General features: G+C 44.4%; 1 protein-coding gene across 1 annotated transcript in view; it reads left to right on the top strand.

The window, feature by feature from the left end:
• The window catches only part of LOC124619407 (eukaryotic translation initiation factor 2A), a 167,145-nt gene that overhangs the window by 130,247 nt on the left and 12,474 nt on the right, over positions 1-24,424 (top strand). Inside the window, exons 11-12 of the mRNA XM_047145765.1 lie at positions 4,135-4,230; positions 14,009-14,211. Coding sequence (XP_047001721.1) covers positions 4,135-4,230; positions 14,009-14,211 — 299 coding nt within the window. The remainder of the gene's footprint in view (positions 1-4,134; positions 4,231-14,008; positions 14,212-24,424) is intronic.

Here is a 24,424-nt window from a genome sequence, read left to right as displayed (position 1 = left end):
ACCCACATCACCCAAAGTAGCATTCAGGTGCCCACCCAACTGACAGAATATCCTTGTTCATCTCTACTTCAATCCTGCACCCCATGGGCCATTCCCCTATGGCTGACCCAGGTGCAAGACCTATCCCATACATCCACCCACCATTTCCTACCGCAGTCCGCTCACAGGCATTTCCTACACTGTAAAAGGCAGTGCCATTTGTGAAAGCAACCATGTTACATACAGGCTATGCTGAAATTATTGTGGAGCATTCTATGTGGGCATGACAAGTAGCCAACTTGTTTTTGCACCCTAAAACAAAATGAAACTGGTTTCTCCTACTCTCTCACCTCCCCCCCCCCCCCCCCCCCCCCCCGATGCAAATATTCTCTCTCTCTCTCTCTCTCTCTCTCTCTCTCTCTCTCTCTCTCTCTCTCTCTCTCTCTCTCCCCCCCCTCCCTCCCTCCCTCCCTCCCTCGTCCCCTCTCCCGCTCCCCTTCCCTCCTTGCTTTCTCCCTCCCCTTTCCCACTCCTCTCCCTGCTCTCTTCTCTCCTTGTCTCCCACTCTTCATTTCCTATTCTCCTCCATCCGGTGGCAGACACTTATAAAACATCCCAGCGGTGTCCACAGTATTAAAAGCCAGTGGGTTCTGTTGCTTTAAGATACAACAAACTGTGAAGTGATTTCTCAATTGCAATTTATTTTGTCAGTTGGTAGAATGAAGTGGTTAGGTGACTACCCAGTTAAAAAATAAATCTGCCAAACAGTTTTCAGTTTAGAAAGAGAGAACTTGTTCAGGGAATTTAATTAATTACTGAATTTAGAAATACACAAATAAAACAAAACTAAATAATTTAAATTCCTGGGTGAAACATAAATAAAACAACAGAAAGGCAACCACTATCCTATGGTTGACTGATGGTAAACATACATAACAGAAAACAGTGTTCAGCAGCTTTTGAACTCTGTGGGCCGTCTTCTTTGTGCTATACCTCCTCAGAACTCCTTTTGTTTTGTTGTGTGGTCTAAGTCATCTGTCCTTCCCACCCCGTGCCTCACACTACCCCACTGCTCTTTCTTGTCTCGTGTATCTGTCCCTACCCTGTCCCCACACCCATCAGTCAGGCAACTGCTCTCAGTGATTGATAATCAATAACCAATGTCACCACGGTAGCGTACGTTTGAATGTGTACGTACTTTCTACCAGAAGAAGAGTCAAAGAGCTCAAAAGCTAATGAACACTATTTCTGTTACATGTGTCTATTTGCCACACATTAGTCTGCTATACATGTGTGGTTGACTTTCTCTTATTTTATATATAAAACCAAATAGTTTGTTATTAGTTACTTTTGAATGCCAGTTTCTCTGACTTTTCATATTAATATTTGTTGGCTCTCATAGAGGAAAGTATAACTTTCGGAGAAATTATGCAGACAATTTAAAATATATCAACACAAATAAATGAAATGGATTATAAACTGTATGACTTTGGTTTTCACGTAAATGGAAGGATGGACAAAATAGATCAGTACATTTGGGGGAGGGGGGGGGGGGGGGGGGACAGGTACAAGATTTTGATGAAGTTTAGATTTAGAGGAAGATCAGACTGAAAATAATGTTGAATGTGCTTTTAATGTTAGTTCAGTAAATGAAGAGCAAATGCTAGAAACTCAATTATTGGAAACAGGTAATTTAGTACAAGTTACAGCTAATAATATAGATACTGTTAAAATATTTACACATAAAATGGAACCACAGTTGCAGATAGTAGAAGTTATTGTGGATTCTGTGATGGTGAAATTAGTATACATGATAGAGATTGATAGAGAAGCCACTTTCTTCTGTTAATACTGATAAATTAATAGATTCATTTACTACTGATAAATTTTCATCTCCTGTTCCTTCTGAGAACTTGCTGTTTTCTGTTACCATTGAAGACTTGCTCCCCTCTGGTATTACTGAGAATGTACCAGTTCCTGTCAGTATTGAGATTTTGTCATCAGTCAGTCACTACTAATATGTTGCTACCACCTGTTACTGCTGAGAGTTTACAAATTCTTGTTACTATTAAAAATTTGCTAGCTTTGATTATGACCGATAAATTGTCATCATCTGTTATTACTGATAAGTTACTGCCTACTGTTACAACCAGTAAATTGCCATGATCTTTAATTACAAAAAACGTACTACATCTTGCTGTTAACGATATGTTACTGTTGTGCAGTTGAGGTTGGAACCTCATTATATAACTTAAAAGGATAAGATAACAATTAAATGATTTTAAAAGGATAGGAGGGTACTATACGTGATTCAGATATTAATACGTAACGTCAACCATGAATATGTCAGCCATGAATTGAATATTCATTTAAATTATTTATATTTTGGTCCAAAATAGAGCTTGCTATAAATGAGATTAAATTTATTATTATAAAGGAAATAATGAGATATTATTTTAAAAAAGGCATAAAGTGAAAGTAGTAGTTCATTGCATATATAGAATTTTGTTTTTATTAACTCATGAAATATTTTAGGATTTTGTGGCTGTGGACGATGATTGTCCATTGCCTCATGGCCAGGGAGAATGGTAGGCATTCTCACTACATGCATTTCTATGGTGTAATAAAGAGGTTATTATAGGATGTGATGTACCAATCCTTACAGCAGATAGTAATGAATATAAAATAGAAATATTGATAATACATATTTTGGAGTGTGACATTTATTAAGAAAGGCTTACCAAGCGATCAGTGTGCTATAATTACATAATTTGGTGTACTGAGTTATCTCCAAGCTATGGTTGGTCATTTGGGGAGATAAACATTTGCCAATGCAACACCCTTTGTCATCAGTTTATTGGCAATTATCATACTCTCTGCACCATTTTTACCATGTGCAACAGAGAAATACCAGTTTTCTGCTTGGAATTTGCTCAGATAGGAGAGTCCACCAGAAATGATAATGCTAACAATAGTTGGAAGACTAGAGAAAACAGAATAACCTCTAAGAGCCTCCCACTATGAGAGATGCACTATAATTTAATGAACATCATTCTGAATTAATAAATGTGTCCATTCAATGACAAGCTATGGATGAAGATTTTATAGAATATAATTGAAAGCAGTGCTATTGATATGGCTTTATTCTTGTCTGGAGCTTTACCCAGCGTGACAAAGTTTTCCAGTATTCGAATGTGCCACACACGATATCCATTACACTGCTAGTGGAGGTGTGTTCATGTTGCGGTCTGCCTCACGTGACTGCGATGATCAGCTTGAATCACCTATTGACATAGTACAAACTGTTAGCTGCGGTTAACATGCTTGGTCACCCTTCACTAGCTTTGCACATCTATACTGCCTTCTCGAATTCATGGCAGGTGAACCATACCTGTTTCCATGACATTACGATCACTCCATAAAATTTTGAAGAATTGCACCTGGGTATTTTTCCTTTAGATGCAAAAACGTAATTAAAGTTTTTGCTTCAATTGCCGACCTATATAGACCAGCAATTCCATGTGGAAACTGTATTTTGAAGTGCTGCAGCGTAGCTACTCCATCTACCAGCAGCATTTGAAAGCTTTCATTGTCTCTTCTTCCTAGATGTGGAATTTAATTTGCATGGGGTATTTATGCATGCATGAGATCTTTTTTTTCCCTTACATATTGGCTCTCCCTTGCATAATGGGGAGATGCAATTTCAGACCCCGAGATACTGGAATCTGTTTTTAAGTTTTTTACTCTTTGCAGTTTCTGTTATTAATGTCCCTGTGTGAAGATGATGTGGACTGTTGGATCTGTTCATCTGTTGTATCATAGACAACAGTACTTTTTGTGCTTAATAAGCATTGCAGAAGTGGTCCCCACATTTCGTTGAAACATTTCTATAGTCTTCCTGTGACATTCTCTCCCAACTGTCACTCAACCACTTACTCTTTGAATATAAAATGTCCTTATGATGCCCATTGTACACGAAACAAATTATACAGAAAGGGTTGACTGATCAGACTCATTTTTCTACTAATTTTCTACAAAGGACATTGTCACAATCTCTCTGACTTGGTTCCTAATGTCCTACTAATTATTTCATGACATAATGACTGATAATAGTGTTGGTGATAATAGTGATATTTGTTTTTAATTCTGTTGCAGCCTCAACTCAAGTATACAGACCGCCATCAGCTCGTGGCAGGGAGAGCAACTTTCGGCTACATGAAGATGAACCACCAACCAACCTTAAACCAGAGTGTAAGCATAGCATCAAAATTAACATAGTTTCCTTCACAGTTGTGATAAAATATGATCGATGTAGCCAGCTTGACAATTCTAATCTTTCTTCAAAATATTATGTTGATTGACAGAGTCACCTGAGACCACAACTAGATCAGTCACTGAAATATTGGTCGGAAAAATGGAATATTAAGCTCAAATATTATGATTTTTTAATAGATTCTGATTTCAGACTACTAACATGTTCGCCAAAGGACTGTTTCAGTCAGATATGTAATGATTAATCATTATTGCCCCAAATCAGATATCATGCTTTATGAAAAATGATGAATTGTCTCAAAATTCAATTAATTCATCACATCTTGATATATAACTGTAGTGTAATGTTCAGAAACTGTGAAGAATTGCAGAAATTGGGGCAAAATTGCTATCAGGACGTTGTGAATGCGTTTCCATTCCTCTGTTACATCCTCAGAGAAAAGCTAAGATTAGTCAACCAGGATTTATGAGCTTAAATATCGGCAATGCAGTCCAGTTGTTACCTGGGTACTGAAGCCTGAGCTGTCATCATTGTGTCACAGTGAACACTACCCACTAGTATGAAGTCTTAGGATGTACTCGTAGTTCATGGCGGAGACCCAATTTGAGCATCATGGGTCATCTAATTGCATATTGTATCCTGATTTATCTAAGCAACACTGTCTGTACCACCTCCTAAAACACAAATACGGAATACCTCTCATTGTCACGCAGATTGTCACACTATATAAACCACACCATCAAATAACCAGATTCAAGCAAATGAGAAGAAAGTATATCAAAGCTGTATTCTGCTCAGGTGGCAAAGATTAGTAAAATCATTCTTAGAATAAAATCCCATTAACTGAGGTGATTGTCGTGCCCCTGTACATGTCAGCTCATATAAATTTGCTATCTAAACGATGTCACTTGGCAGCTCTTTCATCTTAACCAACCATTGACTATTTTTTTGCTCCTTTGAACCCTCTTTGTTTTGTGATCACTTCCACATGCTCCTTACTTACTTCCTCCCATCTACATGTCACAGCTTGCACCTCGTTCATTTTCTCATTTATTCCTGCAGATAATTGTTTTATACACCTCATTGTAATTATGTTTTTGTATATTACTTGCATCGTTTTTTGTTGAAACAAAAAGTGTGAGAATAAAGTTGTAATACAGTCAAACCTCAATATAACGAATATCTTGGGACCATGAAAATTAAGCTGTTGTACCAGGGTTACCCCCTGCGGGTTCGGGGGTTAGAATTGGCCCATGGTATTTCTGCCTGTCGTAAGAGACGACTAAAAGGAGTCTCCAACTTTTCGGCTTTTCTGTGATGGTCTCCTTTTGGGTTTGACCCCCACCTTTTTCAGATTTCTATTGATAGTGTGTGCCATTTGGGGAAGGATGCCTTATAAGGTGTTTTTTGTTTGTCCATCATGCACTGAGATCTTGCATGCTGCTTATTGTCGTGTGGCGGGCTTAGCCCCCTCAGTCTTGTAGGTTGCCTACTTCTTGTCTCCCGCACCGTACCATCCTTCGCGGCTTCGACAATTCTGGACCATTTTGCCACCCTAAATCCAGTGCGGTAGCCAGTCCGTCGTGGTGGGGTTGTCAAGTACCCTCTTGGTGGTAGCCGCCTGGCAACACAGGGATCACACTGCTGATGCCTGAGCTATGACCTCCCCGCATATGCCAAGGAGTAGGTGCCCATCCTTTCTGGGGCACTAGGACTCCCGGCAATGGCCATCCTGCCAGGTGGCCCTTGTTGCAGCTGGGTGGCACCGAAGGGGAGAGCCCCTGATCAGAGTGGGTGGCATCGGAGAGGCTGACCCTCAATGAAACGGGTTAAATCAACTCAATCTGGTGGATGCTCAGTCCCAGCAGTCTCAAAGCACGTACGAAATGAATTTGGTGCTGCGACCTATGATTCTCGATTGTCCCCCCCTCCCTCCCTACCTCCCATCCTCCCCTGGCCACACCTTGGGAGGAACATAGGCCGACTCGGTTTCGTGAGCCGTATTCGCCTTGGTACCTGGTTTGCAGCAGGACTGATGCAGAGACCTTTCAGGCAACTAAGCCCCGCTTTTTTGTAGACCACCTTGAAGATAGGTTTGGGGAAGTGGCGGCGTTGTCTAAAATGCGCAGTGGGGCGATTTTGATCCAAGCGGCCTCCCCTGCGCAGTCACAGGCATTGTTCACCTGTGTCAAGCTGGGTGATATCCCCGTCTTGTTTACTCCCCATAAAAGCCTTAATTTGGTTCAGGGTCTTATTTTCTATCGTGACCTCTTTTTGCAGTCGGATGAGGAGCTACACACTAACTTAGAGTGACGGGGTGCCCACTTCGTCCAGCACATGCATAGGGAACACAAAGACAACAGGGTTGCTACCAGTGCCTTCATCTTGGCTTTGAGGGTGACTCGTTGCCTGAAAAGGTCAAGGTGACGGTTTACCATTGTGACATGAAACCATACGTCCCTCCCCGTAAGCGGTGCTTCAAGTGTTGGAAGTTTGGTCACATGTCATCTTGTTGTACTTCCAGCACCACATGCAGGGATTGTGGTCGTCCTATGCACCCAGGCGCTCCATGAGTGCCTACTCGCACTTGGGTCAACTGTGGGAAGCAGCACTCCCCCTGCTTGCTTGACTGCCCTGTTCTCCATAAGGAGCGACGAATCGTGAAAATATAAACCCTGGACAGGCTCACCTATCAGGATGCGAAGTGGAAATATGAACAGCTTCATCCTGTGCAGATGACTACATCGTATGCTGAGACTGTGACTTCATTGCCCCTGTGGCGACAGCTGTCCCTGCGGTTGTTAAGCCTCCAGTGGGCCCTCGGGGCCGCCCTGGCTCGTCCCCCCGTGTCTGTGATGGGGGCCGCTGTTTCTTCTGGTACTCCCAAGGCACCTCCTTTAGGAGACCAACCCCCAAAACTGATGGGGATGTCGGACCCCCCACCCCACCCGCCCCCACCCCTCCCGTCAGAGGTACAGCAGCCTCCTTTGGCTTCTCTCGTGCAGAAAGAGTCCCTTGGAAGTCTATCTTCTAAGGCCTCCTCCAGCGCGACAGCTGACATCAGTCAGTGGCTCAGGGAGCCACGAGCGGTGGATCGAAGAGCTTCCTGCTCTTCGTCTGTCCCTGATGCTCCTTCTGAGTCTCCCTCCCAGGTTGCTCCTAAGGAGGAGCAGGAGGAGGCAAAGAAGAAGAAAAAGAAGAAGGAGAATTGACTGGGTAAGACGGACGAGATTCAGGTTGCCTCTGTGCCCCCTGTTCTTCCCAGCTCCGAGTCTGAGGAGGATCTGCAGATTTTTGGCATCCCCCGATGACCTCAATCTTGTCCCTACTTCAGACACACTGATTCTCGATTCAGGCTCTCTTTTTTGGTGCCTGTCAATGACCCAGCAGCATAATCTGACCCCTCGATCCCTTCACGCCTTTTCCGGCTGCAGTGTGTCATCCTCCTGCGGAATTGCAGTGGTTTTTTCCACCACCTTGCTGAACTCCAACAACTTCTCATCCTCCACCCTTTCTTCTGCGTTGCTCTCCAGGAAACTTGGTTTCTAGCATTGCGAACCCCCGCCGTCCATGGCTATCGCGGTTATTATAAGAATCGGGAAGCTTATGAAAGGGTATCTGGTGGAGTATGCATTTACATTCTTCACTCTGTTTACAGTGAGCGTGTCCCTCTTCAAACACCTTTAGAGGCTGTCGCTTGTAGGGTGCGGACGCTGCAGGCTGTTACTGTGTGCAGCCTTTATCTTCGACCGGATGGTGATATCCCACAGCATGTATTGGCTGTGCTGGTGGCCCAACTGCTGCCGCCTTTTCTGTTACTGGGCGACATCAATGCCAATAACCATTTGTGGGGTGGATTGGTTGCAATGGGCCGAGGCACTGTCGTTGGGCATATGTTGGCGCAGCTCGACCTTTCTCTCTTAAATGATGGTGCCTCAACACATTTAAGTGTGGAGTATGGCACGTACTCAGCCATCGACTTTCCGGTCTGCAGCCCTGGCCTTCTACCATCTGTCCATTGGAGTGTGCACGACGACTTGTGCGGTAGTGACCACTTTCCGATTTTTTTGTCATTGCCGCAGCATCACTCTTTTGGGCGCCTTGCCAAGTGGGCTTTGAATAAGGCGACTGGGACTTGTTTGCCTCCATTGCCAATATTGCACCTCTATCTCATGATGCCATTGATGTGGTGGTTCACACGATAACCACTGGCATCATTTCTGTGGCGAAATCTGCAATCCCCTTCTCTTCCGGGTCCCCTCGGCAGAGGACTGTGCCTCGGTGGTCACCAGAGATTGCTGAGGCGATTCGAGATCGCAGGTGGGCCCTCTAGTGTCATAAGAGGCACCCATCCCTGGACCACCTTATTGCCTTTAAGAGGCTCCGTCCCCAGCCCATCGCCTTATTCGCCAACCGAAGCAGGAGTGCTGGGAAACGTATGTCTCCACTATTGGCATCCGTACTTCTCCATCGCAGGTTTGGACCAAGATTAGGCAATTGTATGGCTATCAAGCCCCCATCAGTGTCCCTGGGCTTTTCCTGAATGGAGCCGTTTGTACTGACTCAGACATGATTGCCGAACTCTTCGCAGAGCATTACACTCAGAGTTCCACTTCTCCAAATTACCTGCTGGCCTTCTGCTCCCTGTAAGAGCGGTTGGAACGTCGGAGCCTTTCCTTCCATACGTAACACCCCAAATTGTGTAATGCTCCATTCATTGAGTGGGAATTCCAAAGTACCTTAGCTGCTTGCCCTGATATGGCTCCCAGCCCGGATTGCATCCACTATCAGATGCTCAAACACCTCTCATTGGACTGCCAGCCATACCTCCTAGACCTTTTCAATCATATCTGGGTTGAGGGTGAGGTCCCCTCTCAGTGATGGGAAAGCATTAGCATTCCAATGTTGAAGCCTGGCAAAAACCCACTGGAGGTGGACAGCTACCACCCCATTAGCCTGACCAATGTTCTGTGCAAGTTGCTCGAATGCATGGTGAGCCGGAGGTTGAGTTGGCTTCTTAAGTCTCGAGGCATTCTGGCTCTGTCTCAGGGTGGGTACCATAAGGGCCGATCTGCCACTGATAATCTGGTCTGCCTGGAGTCTGCCATCCGTATGGCACTTGCCTGCCATCAGCATCTGGTTGCCGTCTTTTTTGAAATGCGGAAGGCATGTGATACAACAATGCGACATCACATCTTCACCACACTTCATGGGCGGGGTCTTAGGGGCCCGCTCCTGATTTTTATTCAAAATTTTCAGTCGCTTTGTTCCTTCTGGGTGCAAGTTGGTCCCTCCCATAGTTCCTCCCGAGTTCAAGAGAATAGGGTCCCTCAAGGCTCTGTCTTGAGTGTCGGCCTCTTTTTAGTTGCTATCAATGGACTAGCTGCTGCTGTGGGAATGTTCGTATTGGCTTATTTGTATGCTGATGACTTTTGCCTATACTATAGCTCCACTGGCATTGCAGTTGCTGAATGGCAGCTACAGGGCACAGTCTTGGGCCGTCACGCACGGCTTCCAGTTCTCGGCCGCCAAGACTTGCATCATGTATTTCTGCTGGTGCCGCACTGTTCATTCTGAGCCAAGGCTTTATCTTGACAGCGTACCTCTTGCGTAGTGGAGACACATTGGTTTTTGGGCTTGCTTTTTGATACCTGGTTGACTTGATCCCTCATTTTAGGCAGCTTAAACAAACGTGGTGGCTGTTCTTCATTGCTTGAGTCCTTGAGTCACACCAGCTGGGGTGCCGATTGGTCTACCCTTCTCCATCTGTATCATGCATCGATTCAGTCCCGTCTCGATTATTGGAGCCTGGCTTACGGTTTGGCATCACTTCAGCATTGCGGTTGCTTGACCCCATCCTTCACTGCAGGATTCAACTCGCCACTGGAGCTTTCCACAAAAGCCCTGTCGACAGCCCACTTGTACAGGCTGATGTCCCTCTGTTGCGGATCAGGTGCCAACGACTGCTGGCCGCTTATGCTGCACATGTTTGTAGCTTGCCCGGTCATCCTAATTACCGTCTCCTGTTCCCCAACTCGGTCGTCCATCTTCCAGAATGGCGACCCCGGTCAGGGTGTCCAATTGCAGTTTGTGTCCGGTCTCTTCTCTCTGGGCTTGAGTTTTTCCCTCTCCTGCCTCCTTTCCGGGTCCGTGTCCCTCTGCCACCGCTTTCTTTCCATACTTGCCACGTTTGCCAGCTCCGCTGTAGTCTTTACCGACAGTTTGATGGTTGCTGGTCGAGTTGGTTATGCTTTTACTCTTGGGGATCACTCTGAACAACACTCGTTCCTGGATGGCTGCAGTGTTTTCACTGCGGAGCTGGTAGCCATCTCTCACGCCCTCATGTATGTCCGCTTCTGCTCAGGTGAGTCCTTCGTCATCTGTAGTGACTCCCTGAGGGGTTTACAAGCCATTGACCAGTGTTTTTCTTGCTCTTGTCTAGTGATGACTATCGAGGAGTCGCTCCATACTCTTGCCCGTTGCGGCCGCTCTGTGGTTTTTGTGTGGACCCTGGGTCATGTCGGCATATCGGGTAATGAACGGGTTGACAGGCTGTTGGTGCACTGGCCCTGGAGATTGGCCCTTCGGAGTGTGATCTCCAGTCCTTTTTGCGGCATTGGTACTTGGGGCGATGAATGGGGCACCCTGCCTTCACCCAACAAACTTCAGGTCATCAAGGAGACTACCGGTGTGTGGTTCTCCTCCTTGCGGGCCTCTCGCAAGGACTCCGATGTACTCTGCCAGCTATGCACTGGCCACACCTGGCTGACGCACGGTTATTTATTGCACCGTGAGAACCCACCTCTCTGTCACTGTGGTTCAGCGTACAGTGATCCACATTTTGTTGGACTGTCCACTATTAACTGCGCTCAGGCAGACGTTTGCGCTGCCTGATACACTCCTTGCACTTTTAACGGATGATGCTGCAATGGCAGGCTTAGTTTTGAGTTTTATTTGCGCAGGGGGCTTTTATCGCTCAATCTGAGGGTTTGTTTCTTTTGAGTGTTGAGTCTGGCATTTGGCCTACAGTTTTATATTGGGCTTTTTAGTGTGTCTCTTGGTGCTTGGCTTTTCCCTCTTTTTGTTTCCATGGTCGGCCAACCACTGTAAAACTCTGTGTGCTCTTATTTCCTTTTTTCTGGTCTTTGTCTGTGTCTTTCTTGTTCTCTCTGTTGCTTGTTTTTCTTCCTTGTGGGTGTTTCATGGTCGTGGAAAAAAGGGACCGATGGCCTTTGTAGTCTGGTCCCTTCAACCCCCCACAATCCAACCAAACTGTACTAGGGCTATTTTTATAATGAGGTTTTGTTGCCATGATTCGAGCAAGGAAACATGTTTTCATGGCTGAGAAGTGCATTACTGTAGTACTTTTCTGATGAAAAATAACGTTAAAAGACAAATAATGAAACACATTTTGTTCACTTCATTATTAATACTATACCTGTAGAATATCTTAGTTTTGGGTACAGAAAAATTCACTTATTTTCCTTTGTTTCTTTTCTCTAAATATTCTCTTTGTGCATATTGTCGTTATCTCCTCTACCACAATCAATTTCTGTGCTGAAACACTGGGGATTGAAGATGCTACTTGCTGAATGGTTTCCAGCTGACCTATTAGCTCATCAGAGGAGGGGGGATCGCACTTATCACATCACTGTCATCGTCAGAATCTTCAATAGGTGAATTATTCGTTAACTCCTCGATTGTAGATTTGTCGGTATATGCTTCAAACACCAATGCCTCGTCATCCACTGACAAGTATTCAGCTATTGAAGCACCCTTGGTTTTACCAGTAACTGCTGAATAAATCTCCAGATAACTTTGAATATCGTCCTGTGTTATTTAATCCACCACAACATTCTCACCAACATCTTCACTTTAGCAAATTCTTGCATTTTTCCAGCAGTTCACAATCACGTTCGGCTGTACACTGTTCCAGGAACTAGCAGTCATGTCACAAACCTGCTTCACATTGAAACTGTTGGAATTGCTCACCCCATCTTTCAGTGTTTGCAATCATGTGTTAAACTAAACATGAGCGGTATTTTCTCTTAAAGTTTTTAATTTTCCCCATATTTAGTGGCTGAAGAATTGAAGTACAGTTCAGGGGGAAGTAGCATGCTGAAGAATCGAAGTACAGTTCGGGGGGAAGTAGCATAGTTCAGTATTCTTCAAAGCTGGCATGTTGTTATGCACACTACAGTTATCCACCAGCACTGCAATTTTCTTATTCTTCATTGACATCTCTTTATCAAGCGAAAGGAACCACTCACTAAAAAGAGTAGACGTCATCCATGCTTTTCGATTTGCCTTGTAATTGACTGCAATAAAAGAAATCACATTCACAATAAGTCTGTAGCAAAACATTACAGCTGAAGCTATACTGTACTGAATTAACTTATAAATTATAGGAAGGTAAAATAAAATGTATGTACCCTGTTACCTGGTAAGCTTCTTACATTTTTGAAGCACCATGGGTTTGCTGATAGTCCGATCACCAGTTGGGTTAATTTGTGTGTCCCTGATGATGCACTGCTGCAGAGAAGAACAGTTAGGCATACTTTAAATTGCTTCCCTCCTTTACACTTTTCTCCTCTAAAGGCCATCGTTTTCTCTGGTATCAGTTGATAAAACAATCCCGTCCCACCTGCATTGTACAAATTTTTAGGACTGTATTTTTCTAACAGTTTACACATGGTGTTTTTCCTCCAACATTCTGCATCACCTAAAGATGCTGATTTTTCTTCTCCTGAAATCGCTTTAAAAATGATCCCATGCGTGCCCTTAAATCTTTGCAACCATCCTTTACTTGCCTTAAAATTAGAATCACCAAGCGACTAAAGCTTTTTGACATATCAATAGACCATCAATTGGTACATTCTGTGCATAGATCTCGTTAAACCACTGCGGTTTAGCACTGTCCACATCATCAGCAGCAGCCATCTTCATTCTTTTTCTTGAAGGGTTAAATTTGCCACCTACAAAACTTTCTTCAATTTCTTTTCATTTTTTATGGGTTGTAGATAATGTCGATCATGCAAGTCCATACTTCCTCACCACATCTACTTGTTTCATTCCATTATCAGTGTCTTTGGAAACCTCCGCTTTTGTCTCCAACCTTATTTATTTTTGAGTTCCAGTCATTGTCCAAATTTTAGCAAAGTCCAAAGTGTTTTCATCAATTAAAAACATTCACAGATTGGAAAAATCATGCAGATAAGCTGCTTGTGAGCCCAACAAAACACTTCTGTTTGCTACTGAATCTCAACAACAGACAAACTAAACACTCGTTCAAACAAAGGAGCTCTCTGACATTTGCCGCTCAGCACAGCCCGCCTGTGGCTGTATGCTATTCTCTTTACCGCTAGGATAAATACAGTTTTGTGTAGCGAAACTTCAGGAAATAAAGCGCTGAAAGTCTAGCAGCTAAATAAACAATACATACCACTATAGTGAGCTGCTTAGAAGTAGGAAACAGTAAATTGCTCAAAATTTTGTCTTCGTTATAACAGGGTGTTGCTAAATTAAGTTCATCATTGTAATGAGGGTAATTAACATAGTACATATGGGAAATCAGCCGGGACCATATAAAATTATTGCTGTACCCAGGTTTATCGTTGTATTGGTAATTGTTATATGGAGTTTTGACTGTAATAACAACAATAATAATAATTGTGGAATTTAGCCACAAAATTTTGTTTTTGAAGTATGCTTCTGTTTTTTTGTATATAGAGAGAAAATGTGTTTTTTTCCCTACAGCCAACCCATCCAAAGCTGCCTTGAAACAAAAGAAGAAACGAGAAGCCAAGAAGGCACGGAAAGAGCAAGACAATTCTCAGGTTGTTACAAATGGAGAATCAGCTCCAGTAACCTCACACACAGTGAAGCTCCCACCTGCAATTGCAGAAGTGGAAATGCCCGATGATCCCGAGAAAAGCAAGAAAATCAAGAAGATAAAGAGTGTAAGTTAATTATTTATTCTTAATGCGCGCATGCGCACACACACTATATATAATAGAGGGAAACACTCCACGTGGGAAAAATATATATAAAAAAACAAAGATGCTGTAACTTACCCAAACGAGACGGTGCTGGTAGATAGACACAATAAAAAACACACACACAAATTTCAAGCTTTCGCAACCCAAGGTTGCTTCATCAGGAAAGAGGGAAGGAGAGGGAAAGACGAAAGGATGTGGGTTTTAAGGGACAGGGTAAGGAGTCATTCCCAATCCCTGGAGCGGAAAGACTTACCTTAGGGGGGAAAAAAGGACAGGTATACACTCAAGTGCGCGCGCGCGCGCGCGCACACGCACACACACACACACACACACACACACACACACACACAGGCAGACATATGTAAATGCCTAACATTTACATATGTCTGCCTGTGTCTGTATATGTGCGGATGGATGTGTGTGTGTGTGTGTGTGTGTGTGTGTGTGTGTGTGTGTGTGTGTGTGTATGTGTATGTATGTATGTATGTATGCATGCGCGCGTGCTCGCGAGTGTATACCTGTCCCTTTTTTCCCCCTAAGGTAAGTCTTTCCGCTCCCAGGATTGGAATGACTCCTTACCCTCTCTCTTAAAACCCACATCCCTTCGTCTTTCCCCCTCCTTCCCTCTTTCCAGATGAAGCAACCTTGGGTTGTGAAAGGTTGAAATTTGTGTGTGTGTGTGTGTGTGTGTGTGTGTTTTTTATTGTGTCTATCTACCAGCGCTTTCTTGTTTGGTTAAGTTACAGCATCTTTGTTTCATTCAAAGGCTAGTTCAGTTTTCTAGGCTGTTTTAGGGTGTCTGTGCATCATCTGCCGGTCAGCTGTATGTGAATGATTGCTCATTTTTGTTTTCATACAGGAATTTCCCATTATCACAGTTAAAAAACCTCTAACAATAGTTCTTATGGTGTTTATATGTGGCCATGTACACAATGTCAAGAGTCCCCCCAGGCGGCTCGCCACTCTTTGTCAGGTTCGTGCTTCGCTACCGTGGGGCCCCCACCTGTGCAGCACTTTTTACCTTCCGTGCTATATGTCTGTCCTCTTGCTATTCTTTCTCCCCTCCCTTGGGGAACATGTTTGGGGTATTATTGTCACTGTTCTGCATTCTGTCACTGACGTACGAACAGTCACAACTTTGTTTTTGGCTCCCTTTTCCTTTCTTTGTTTCCCGTCTCCTCTCATTGCTCCGTTTCAGTGTTTAAGGATCCTCTTTTGTTCTTCTTCCTCCCTGTGCACTTCTGAAGGCTGGCCCACACATCTGACGCGTAGCAGGTGACTGGGTAACGCGTAATTCCCAGCCCCGGGTCGACAAGTAGGGTTCGCGCGTAGTCCCTGGTACAAGCCAGGCCCAGGGAGGGGTGATTGCCTGAGCTGTAACCTCTCCAAATTGCCGATTGGTACCTCCGTCAGGTGTTCGGGACGTGTGACCTGAGGTGTGAACAATCACATAAGGCAGGTGCACCCCCTTGTGAAGGGGGCCCGCAGTTGGAAGGAGCTCGCCATCGGAGATGCTGGCAATCATGGTAATTTCAATCATCCTCCTCATCAATGTCTATGAAACATAAACCTAATGAGGCTCCTGATTCAAAGATCATTCCCACTGCACCACAGTTCCTTTTGGTCTTGTGTACTGAAAACGGTCAGTCCTTCGCCACGGTCAATCCGCTTATTATTCAGAAAGGTGTTGATGCAATTGCTGGACCTGTGAAATCCTGCTCTCGTTTACGGGATGGCACTTTGCTTTTGGAGATAGCTTCTGATTCTCAAACACAACAACTGCTTCCTGCCTCGCTTCTCCACGGCTACCCTGTTTGTCTCGAGGCACGTAGAACTTTGAATTCTTCCCGTGGTGTAATTTACACCAGGCTGCTTGACGGTCTAACTGAGGCTGAAATACAATCTTACCTCTCTGATCAGGATGTTATTGCCATCCATCGTGTAATGAAAAAGATCGATTCCTCCTTGGTGCCAACCTGCACTATTTTCCTCACCTTTGATAGGGTGGTGCTGCCGTCCAAGATCAAAGTAGGCTACGAAATTATCACATTCAAGCTGTACATTCCAAATCCGATGCACTTCTACCAGTGTCATCGTTTCAACTACACTCGAACATCTTTTCGACACCCAGCCAAATGCGTAACCTGTGACAGGGATGCACACAAGGGTAAATGCCCGCCGCCTCCTCCCTGATGTATCAACTGTGATGGCGGCCATGCTATCTCCTCTTGGGATTGTCCCATGTACCTAGATGAGTGGTCTGTTCAAGAGATTCGGGTAAAGGAAAAGGTGCCTTACCCAGTAGCTCGCATGTCTCTGACTAGTCACAAACCCTGTGTTCTCCATTCTGGCACCTGTAGTTCTGTTCTTTTTACCCCTCGTTCCATGAAGGACATGGCCTCACAGGCATGCAACCTCAAATTCGGCTCTGCGGTTGAGAAATCGCCCAGTGTCAAGGTAGCTTCGCCGTCCCGCTGTGTAACAAACTGTCAAACTCTCGCCTCAAGGGGCAAAGCCACTCACTACACAACCAGCTGGCAGGAAAGGACGGAAAGAGTACTCCCGTGAAAACTTCCTCCGTCCCTCCAGCCAAACAACACCCAAGTCTTTCTCTAACCAGAAGGGCTGGGAGAAGTCCGCTAAAGACAAATGGTCTTCTCCTTTGCCAACTCGAAGATCCTACTCAAAGGTGTCGCAACGTGGTCCCTTAGCCCAGCCAGCCTCTGTCTCGCCGGTGCGCACCACCAACCGTTTTTCAGCGTTGGACTCCACAGACCGACTGCACAAGCACGCCGATGCTTCTGTGGACACCACGGAGCAGGATCCTCCTGCTTATGTGCCCTGTAGTAGCGACTCTCCACCGCCTGTCACTTGGTGGCAGTCGAGTTGACACACCTGCATCTCTTCCTCCTCATGACTGTTCTCCAATGGAACGTTCGTGGCCTTCAGTCCCACGAAGAGGATTTACGGCTGCTTTTAGCATCGCAGCATTCCCATTTACTCTGCCTTCAGGAAACGAAATTGTGCCCTCATGACTGCTTTGAGCTTTCACATTACTTACCGATTCGTTTTGACTGTCCCCCTGAGGTCAGCATTCTCTCATGAGGGCATCATGCTGCTCATACGGGACGACATTCATAGTCAATCCACCTTCCTGACTACCAGTCTTCAAGCTGTTGCAGTTCTCCATTTCCCTTCCCCACCTGACTTTCTCCCTCTGTACCATATATGTCCCTCCATCATTCGCTGTCACCAGGGCCGACTTCTTTCAACTTATTGGGCAGCTACCTTCCCCATTTCTGTTACTCGGTGACTTCAATGTGCATCATCCCATTTGGGGTTCTCCCAGGACCTGCCAGAGAGGTGCCCTCTTGGCTGGCTTTCTTAACCAACTTAACCTCTTCTGCCTTAACTCTGGAGCACCCACTTTCCTTTCGGACTCCTCACACACCTGTTCCCGTTTGGACCTATCCTTTTTCACTGCCCAGCTTGCCCATCCTCTTGAGAGATTCATTCTTCCTGTCGCCTACTTGAGTGAACATTTCCTGTGTGCACTCCGTCTGCTGACTCCTACCCCGTCTGCATGCACACCCAAATGGCAGCTTACTAAGGCTGACTGGCAGCTTTACTCCTCCCTGGCGACCTTCGAAGAACAAGATTTCCCCAGTTGTGATGATCATGTGGACTATCTCACCAATGTTATCCTTACTGCTGCAGAATGTTCCATTCCTCACACTTCCTCTTTACCACGTCATGTCCCAGTCCCTCGGTGGACTGAGGTATGCCGCGATGCAATTCACGCGCGGAGATGTGTTCTCCGTATTTTTAATCGCCACCCTATGCTGGAAAACTGCATTCATTATAAACAAATGAGTGCAAAGTGTCGTCACGTTCTTCGGGATAGCAAAAGAGCTAGCTGGATTTCATTCAATAGTTCTTTCAACAGTTCCACACCTTCCTCTGTCATGTGGTCCAACCTCCAACAGCTCTCTGGAACCAAGCTCCATTCCCCAATTTCTGTCCTGATGGTAGCTGACGATGTCATCATGGACCCTATTGCTATCTCCAACACCTTGGGCCGCCATTTTGCAGAAGTTTTGAGCTCTTCCCACTACCACCCTGCCTTCATCCATCAGATACGAGTGGAGGAGACTTGGGCGATACCCTTCTCTTCTCAGAATCGTGAGTGCTACAATGCCACCATTACTATGAGCGAGCTGTATCATGCTCTCAGTTCATCCCAATCCTCCACCCCAAGGGCAGACACCATCCACATTCAGATGTTGCAGCACATCTCTTTTTGGGCAAGCACTTTCTGCTTAACACATACAACCGCATCTGGGCTGAGGGCACATTTCCTGGACGCTGGCGTGAAACCACAGTAATACTCATACCTAAGCCTGGTAAGCACAAAAATCTTCCTTCTAACTACTGCCCCATCTCTCTTACCAGCTGTGTTTGCAAAGTGATGGAACGTACGATTCATGCCTGGCTGGTGTGGTGGCTCGAGCCTCGCCATTTACTAATGAATGCACAATGTGGGTTTAGAGTGCGGCGTCCTGCAGTTGGCCATCTTGTTACTTTGTCCACCCATGTCATGAATGGTTTTCTGCGAAAATCCCAGCCTGGCCATGTTTTTCAATTTGGAGAAGGCCTACGACATCTCCTGGAGAATTGGTATCTTCTGTACTCTTTACACGTGGGGCTTCTGTGGGTGCCTGCCCTGTTTTCTTTGGGCATTTTTACAAGACAGAGTTTTCAAGGTGCGTGTGGGTTCTGCCTTGTCAGACACCTTTAGCCAGGAAAATTGTGTGCCTCAGGGTTCTGTCCCGAGCGTCGTCCTCTTTGCTATCACCTATAATTGTGCGTCTCCCACTGGGCATCTCCAGTTCCCTTTTTGTCGATGATTTTGCCATCTATTGCAGTTCCCCATGGACCTGTCTCACTGAGCAGCACCTTCAGCACTGTCTTGGCCGTCTTCACTCCTGGAGCATCGACAATGGCTTACGCTGTCAAAACCGTCTGTATGAATTTGTGGCAGCGCAAATGGTTTCTCCCACCATGTCTCCATCTTTGCGCTGTTGCCCTTCCCTTCATTGAGACTACAAAATACCTGTGGCTCCTGCTCGATAGGACACTTTCTTGGTCCTCCCTTGTATCTTACTTGGCAGCCCACTGTATACAGTCCCTCAATGTCCTGTGTGTCCTCAATGGTACTTCCTGGGGTGCCGATCAAACCACTGTCCTCCGTTTGTACCGCTCCCTTGTCCGTTCAAAACTCGACTATGGGTGCTTTGTTTATCCATCTGCACGCCCATCCCTTTTATGCCACCTCAACAGTATCTGTCGTCATGGCTTCCTTTTGGCCATGGGCACCTTAGTACACCAGCCTGTTTGAGAGTCTGTATGCTGAAGCTGCTGAACTAAGACTGTCCTACTGCCGTGACTTTTTCCTCAGCAGGTACGCACGCCGTTTGTCTGCCATGTGTGGGCACCCCTCCTATGCCTCCTCCTTTGATGATTCCTTTGATCGTCAGTATGGGACTCATCCGTCTTCTCTGTTACCTCCTGGAGTCAGCTTTCGCCACTTGCTACAGTGGCGTAACTTTATACTACCTGTAACTTTCCCAGTGGGAGTGAACCCTTCACCACCTTGGCTTTGTGAAGCAGCCCATGTTAACCTTGGCCTTCATTCGCTTCCTAAGGACACTACTCCAGCCTCAGTCTATCACCTTCAGTTTCACGACCTTCATATGGAACTTCATGATAGTACCTTTGTATACACTGGTGGCTCTGGAACTGACCATGGGATCGGGTGTGCCTTCGTCATTGGCACTTGTGTCTTTCAACATTGGCTTCCAGCACATTCCTCAGTATTTACAGCTGAGCTTTTCGCCTTGTATCAGGCCACGAAGTACATCCAGTGACATAGCCTTCCCAATTGCGTCCTCTGCTCTGGCTTACTCGGCGCTCTCCAAAGTCTCTGTGTGCTGCTCACTGCTCATCCCTTAGTGCAGTGGGTCCAGGGAAACTGTCACTTGCTCACTTTTGGTGGAACCAATTTCATGTTTCTGTGGGGGCCCTGGTCATGTTGGTCTGCCAGGAAACAAGGCTGCTGACGCTGCTACCAAGGCTGCAGTTCTTGTACCTCAGCCTGCAAGTGCCTATATTCCCTCCGATGATCTCAGCATTGCCGTCCGTCAGGAGGTGGTGTCCCTTCACAGGAATAAGCGATGGCTTATTAAGCCTCTCCTGTCCCCTTGGACGACCTCTCGGCTGTCCCACAAGGAGGAGATCATTTTAACTCGGCTGCGTATTGGGCACAGCCTTTTTAGCCATCGTCATTTTCTCAGTGGCACTACCCTGCCGCTTTGTAAGCATTGCGGCCAAATTTTAACTGTCTGCCACTTCCTGTTGGAATGACCTTTTTTTTAACAATTTACGTTCCAGCTTGGGTTTGCCGTCTGATTTATTAACCATTTTAGCGAATGACGCGCGGGCTGTTGACCACGTTTTACTTTTTATCCACTGAAGCAATGTGGCGAAGGCCATTTAATTTTTAGTTTTGGACCTCCATTTTCGTGTGGTATTTTTTTAGCCCTTTTTCCACGTCCCTGTTTTTAGCTGTCTCCTACTTTTTCCATTGGGTCTGACGTATAGTCGTTTCCCTCCTCTCTGTGTTCATGTTGTATAGTTTCGACTTGGGTGCGTATGACTCTAGTTGTTTTTTTGCACCCTAAAAACAAAGCAAAACAAAACAATGTCAAGAGTATTTTATACATTTCCCTTGTATTCCTTAAATAAATGTAATCATATTATCAGTTGATTTCACTCTGTTTTGACAAATAACAAATCATCAGAATAGTGACAGAAAATCTTGAAAAGAGCATCTGTTTCATAAAGAGTGAGGTATATGCAGCTGTGTCTGTACTACCTTGAAATAGCTTATCGAGCAATCATTTACTTACATTTAGTGATGAGAGTGTTGACAAAGAGCTATCTTATCCCTAAGTTTCATTAGCCTCCTCTTCCTCAGGAAATTCCCTTCTTTCCTGTGGCCTGTTTAAAATTTGGTCTCCAGCAGTGTAGTGAAATTAGATCAAAGGCACATCATCAGAGATTGATGGTTCAATTTAGTGCTTGAAATTGTTTGCCGTTATAATTGCACAAAGAAATTATTGACTTTCAAATTGAAAATGTAATAAAGCAGAAATTATTAGCATATAAGTTAAACAACAATCATAAATTGTCAATACAATATCAATGAACATTGATAGGTTATGCTATGAGAAGTGCTCAATAATTAATGCAACACCTTTTTATGAAAACAGGTTGATTTTATTCAGTATTCCCATATACCATGTTATTCCCCATTCTTTTGGCAACAAAACCATATTTTTCAACATAATCTGCATTAAATGTGAAAGCCTTATCCACCTTACTGGGAGGGCCTTTATGCCGACATAGTACCATTGTACTGGTCGATGTTGGAGCCAAGATCTTATTGCATCGGTAATGTCCATGTCATCCAGATACTGCTTTCCCCAAAGTGCATCCTTCATTAGACCAAACAGTCACAAGATGGAAGGTGCGAGATCCAGGCTGTAGAGTGGATGAGCAAGAACAGTCCAATGGTGACAGACACCTTGCCCAATTACTCACCATGCTTTTGTTCACTGCCAGGTCTTTGTAGACGTTCTGGAAGCACATTTGGAAACCTGTAGTGCTCTGGTTTTCCATCAGAAGAAACTCAATAAGAGCCCTCTGGTTGAAATGCACATCCGTAATAGACACCATTTTGAAACTCTTGGGGCTGAAGTGGGAATATTCCACGATGTTCCACAACAAATTTCACACTTTTAAACTGAAATTGGGTGAGGAAAAAAGGGTTGTATTACTTATTTGAATGCCCCTCATATAACAAGGCTGGCACCATACACACCAGTAATGCTGTAGATTCTGTAGTGAAAGGCACAAGATGAACTGTGATGAAGTAAAGATGTTTGACCCAACAAATGAACAAACTAGTTTTGTTAGATGATATATGGAAAAGATAGATTGCTATTCACCCATTGAGTGGCAGATACGCACAATAAAATTGACTGCTCAAATGTTTTATTATTTGAGCAGTTTTTTCATTGTGTCTGCCTGCGACTTGATGCCTCCTCTGTGTGGTGAGTACCAGTCTATATATTCCATGTTGTTGTTGCTCTGTCTATTGTTTAGTTTTGTTAACAGATATTTTCAGGTACAAAACGTATTGTTTTTGGCACTTTCTGTTGTGGCAATGAGGAACACAGACAGAATTTAAAAATGTGTTACTCATTTATAGACACCATTAAAGACTCCTGTGTTTAAACGGGCTATTTATAACTAAAACTCTTGTATTTTTAATGTGATTGCAGAGAAAAGTAGCAATAATTATTCATTATATGTTAAAGGTGATTGGTGAAAGATTTAACATTTGCAGAATTATAGGTCTGTTGTATTCCATCGGAATAAATCAACATTAAATGCCAGTTATTGTCATTAATGGCTTAATACCTGAATAAATTTCTTATGGAAGAAAAAAACACTCAGGACATGACAGATGTCAGGAGTGTTGGTAGCTTCATGTAGAATCTCTGCCTGCCGGCACTGGTGTTCGAAAACAGTTACCCTTTCACTTATTAGAGTCACATTGGTATGATGAAAATTTGCAATATCTGACATTAAGGGGTTAAAGAAAAGGCCAAAACTGACACATGTCTATCCACACTCCTAATCTCCAGACACACAGTACGATACAGATTGTGCATTGCAAGTCCTGTAGTCTTCAAATGAACATTGTAAGGTTCTGATTGGCTGCATCAGATTTGGATTTAGCAGCATTCTTCCTATATTCAGTTGCCTTCTACTAAAATGGCAGTACATAATTCTTTTCATCCAATTTTACAGGATCAAATCATTCTTTTTTTCTGAGTCATTGGAATATGGAAGATGTCTTTATTATATAGTGGACAAAACGTTTAAATACAATTTTGGACACAGATTGTTCCTTAGGTGATTCTTTTTATTTATTTTTGCAAAATAATTTGTATAAAGATGACCATCTGTGAAACATATCTAATTTGTACACTGCAAAACACAGTGAAGTGCACGAAAGAGAATACTTCCCATTGTACCAATTATTTGGGCTTCCTCCGATTCCATGCATATATTGAAGGCAAGAAGACTGACTGCTTAAATATCTCTGTGCGCTCTGTAATTATTCTAATTTTGTCCCCTTGAACCCTATGGGTTGTAGTATAATCCTAGATTCCTCAATTAAAATTTATTCTTGAAACTTTATAACTACATATTTATGGAAAGTTCACATCTATCTTAAAGTATCTGCCAATTTAGCATCTCCACTACTTTCTGTCCCATGGGTTAAGCAAGCCTGTGACTGTTACATGCAACGCTTCTTCCGTATTTGTTCAATGCCTCTTGCTATCCGTATTGGTATGGGCCTCACACACTTGACCAATATTGTAGGTTGCATGAATGATTTGTAAGACCTGCATTGTAGAATGATTGCATTTTTCCAGTATCCTGCCACTGAACCTGTTTTACATATGTCTTAACCTAAGTGATTCTTCCATTACATCCATACAAGTTGTTATCGTTGTTGTTGTTGTTGTTGGTGGTGGTGGTGGTGGTGGTGGTGGTGGTGGTGGTCACCACTCCAAAGACTGATCTGACGTGACTTCCACACCAGTCTTATCATGTGCAAGCCTTTTCATGTCCAAATAATTGCAGCAGCCTACATTCATTTGAATCTATGTACAGTGTTCATTGCTTGGTCTCCCTCTACAATTTTTAATCACCCCCCCCCCCCACACACACACGCCCTATATATATATATATATAAAAACAAAGATGAGGTGACTTACCGAACAAAAGCGCTGGCAGGTCGATAGACACACAAACAAACACAAACATACACACAAAATTCAAGCTTTCGCAACAAACTGTTGCCTCATCAGGAAAGAGGGAAGGAGAGGGGAAGACGAAAGGAAGTGGGTTTTAAGGGAGAGGGTAAGGAGTCATTGCAATCCCGGGAGCGGAAAGACTTACCTTAGGGGGAAAAAAGGACAGGTATACACTCGCACACACGCACATATCCATCCACACATACAGACACAAGCAGACA

Source organism: Schistocerca americana, chromosome 6, assembly GCF_021461395.2.
Source record: "Schistocerca americana isolate TAMUIC-IGC-003095 chromosome 6, iqSchAmer2.1, whole genome shotgun sequence".
NCBI lineage: Eukaryota > Metazoa > Arthropoda > Insecta > Orthoptera > Acrididae > Schistocerca > Schistocerca americana.
The sequence above is the reverse complement of the archived record's forward strand: the minus strand, read 5'-3'. Positions and strand labels throughout refer to the sequence as shown.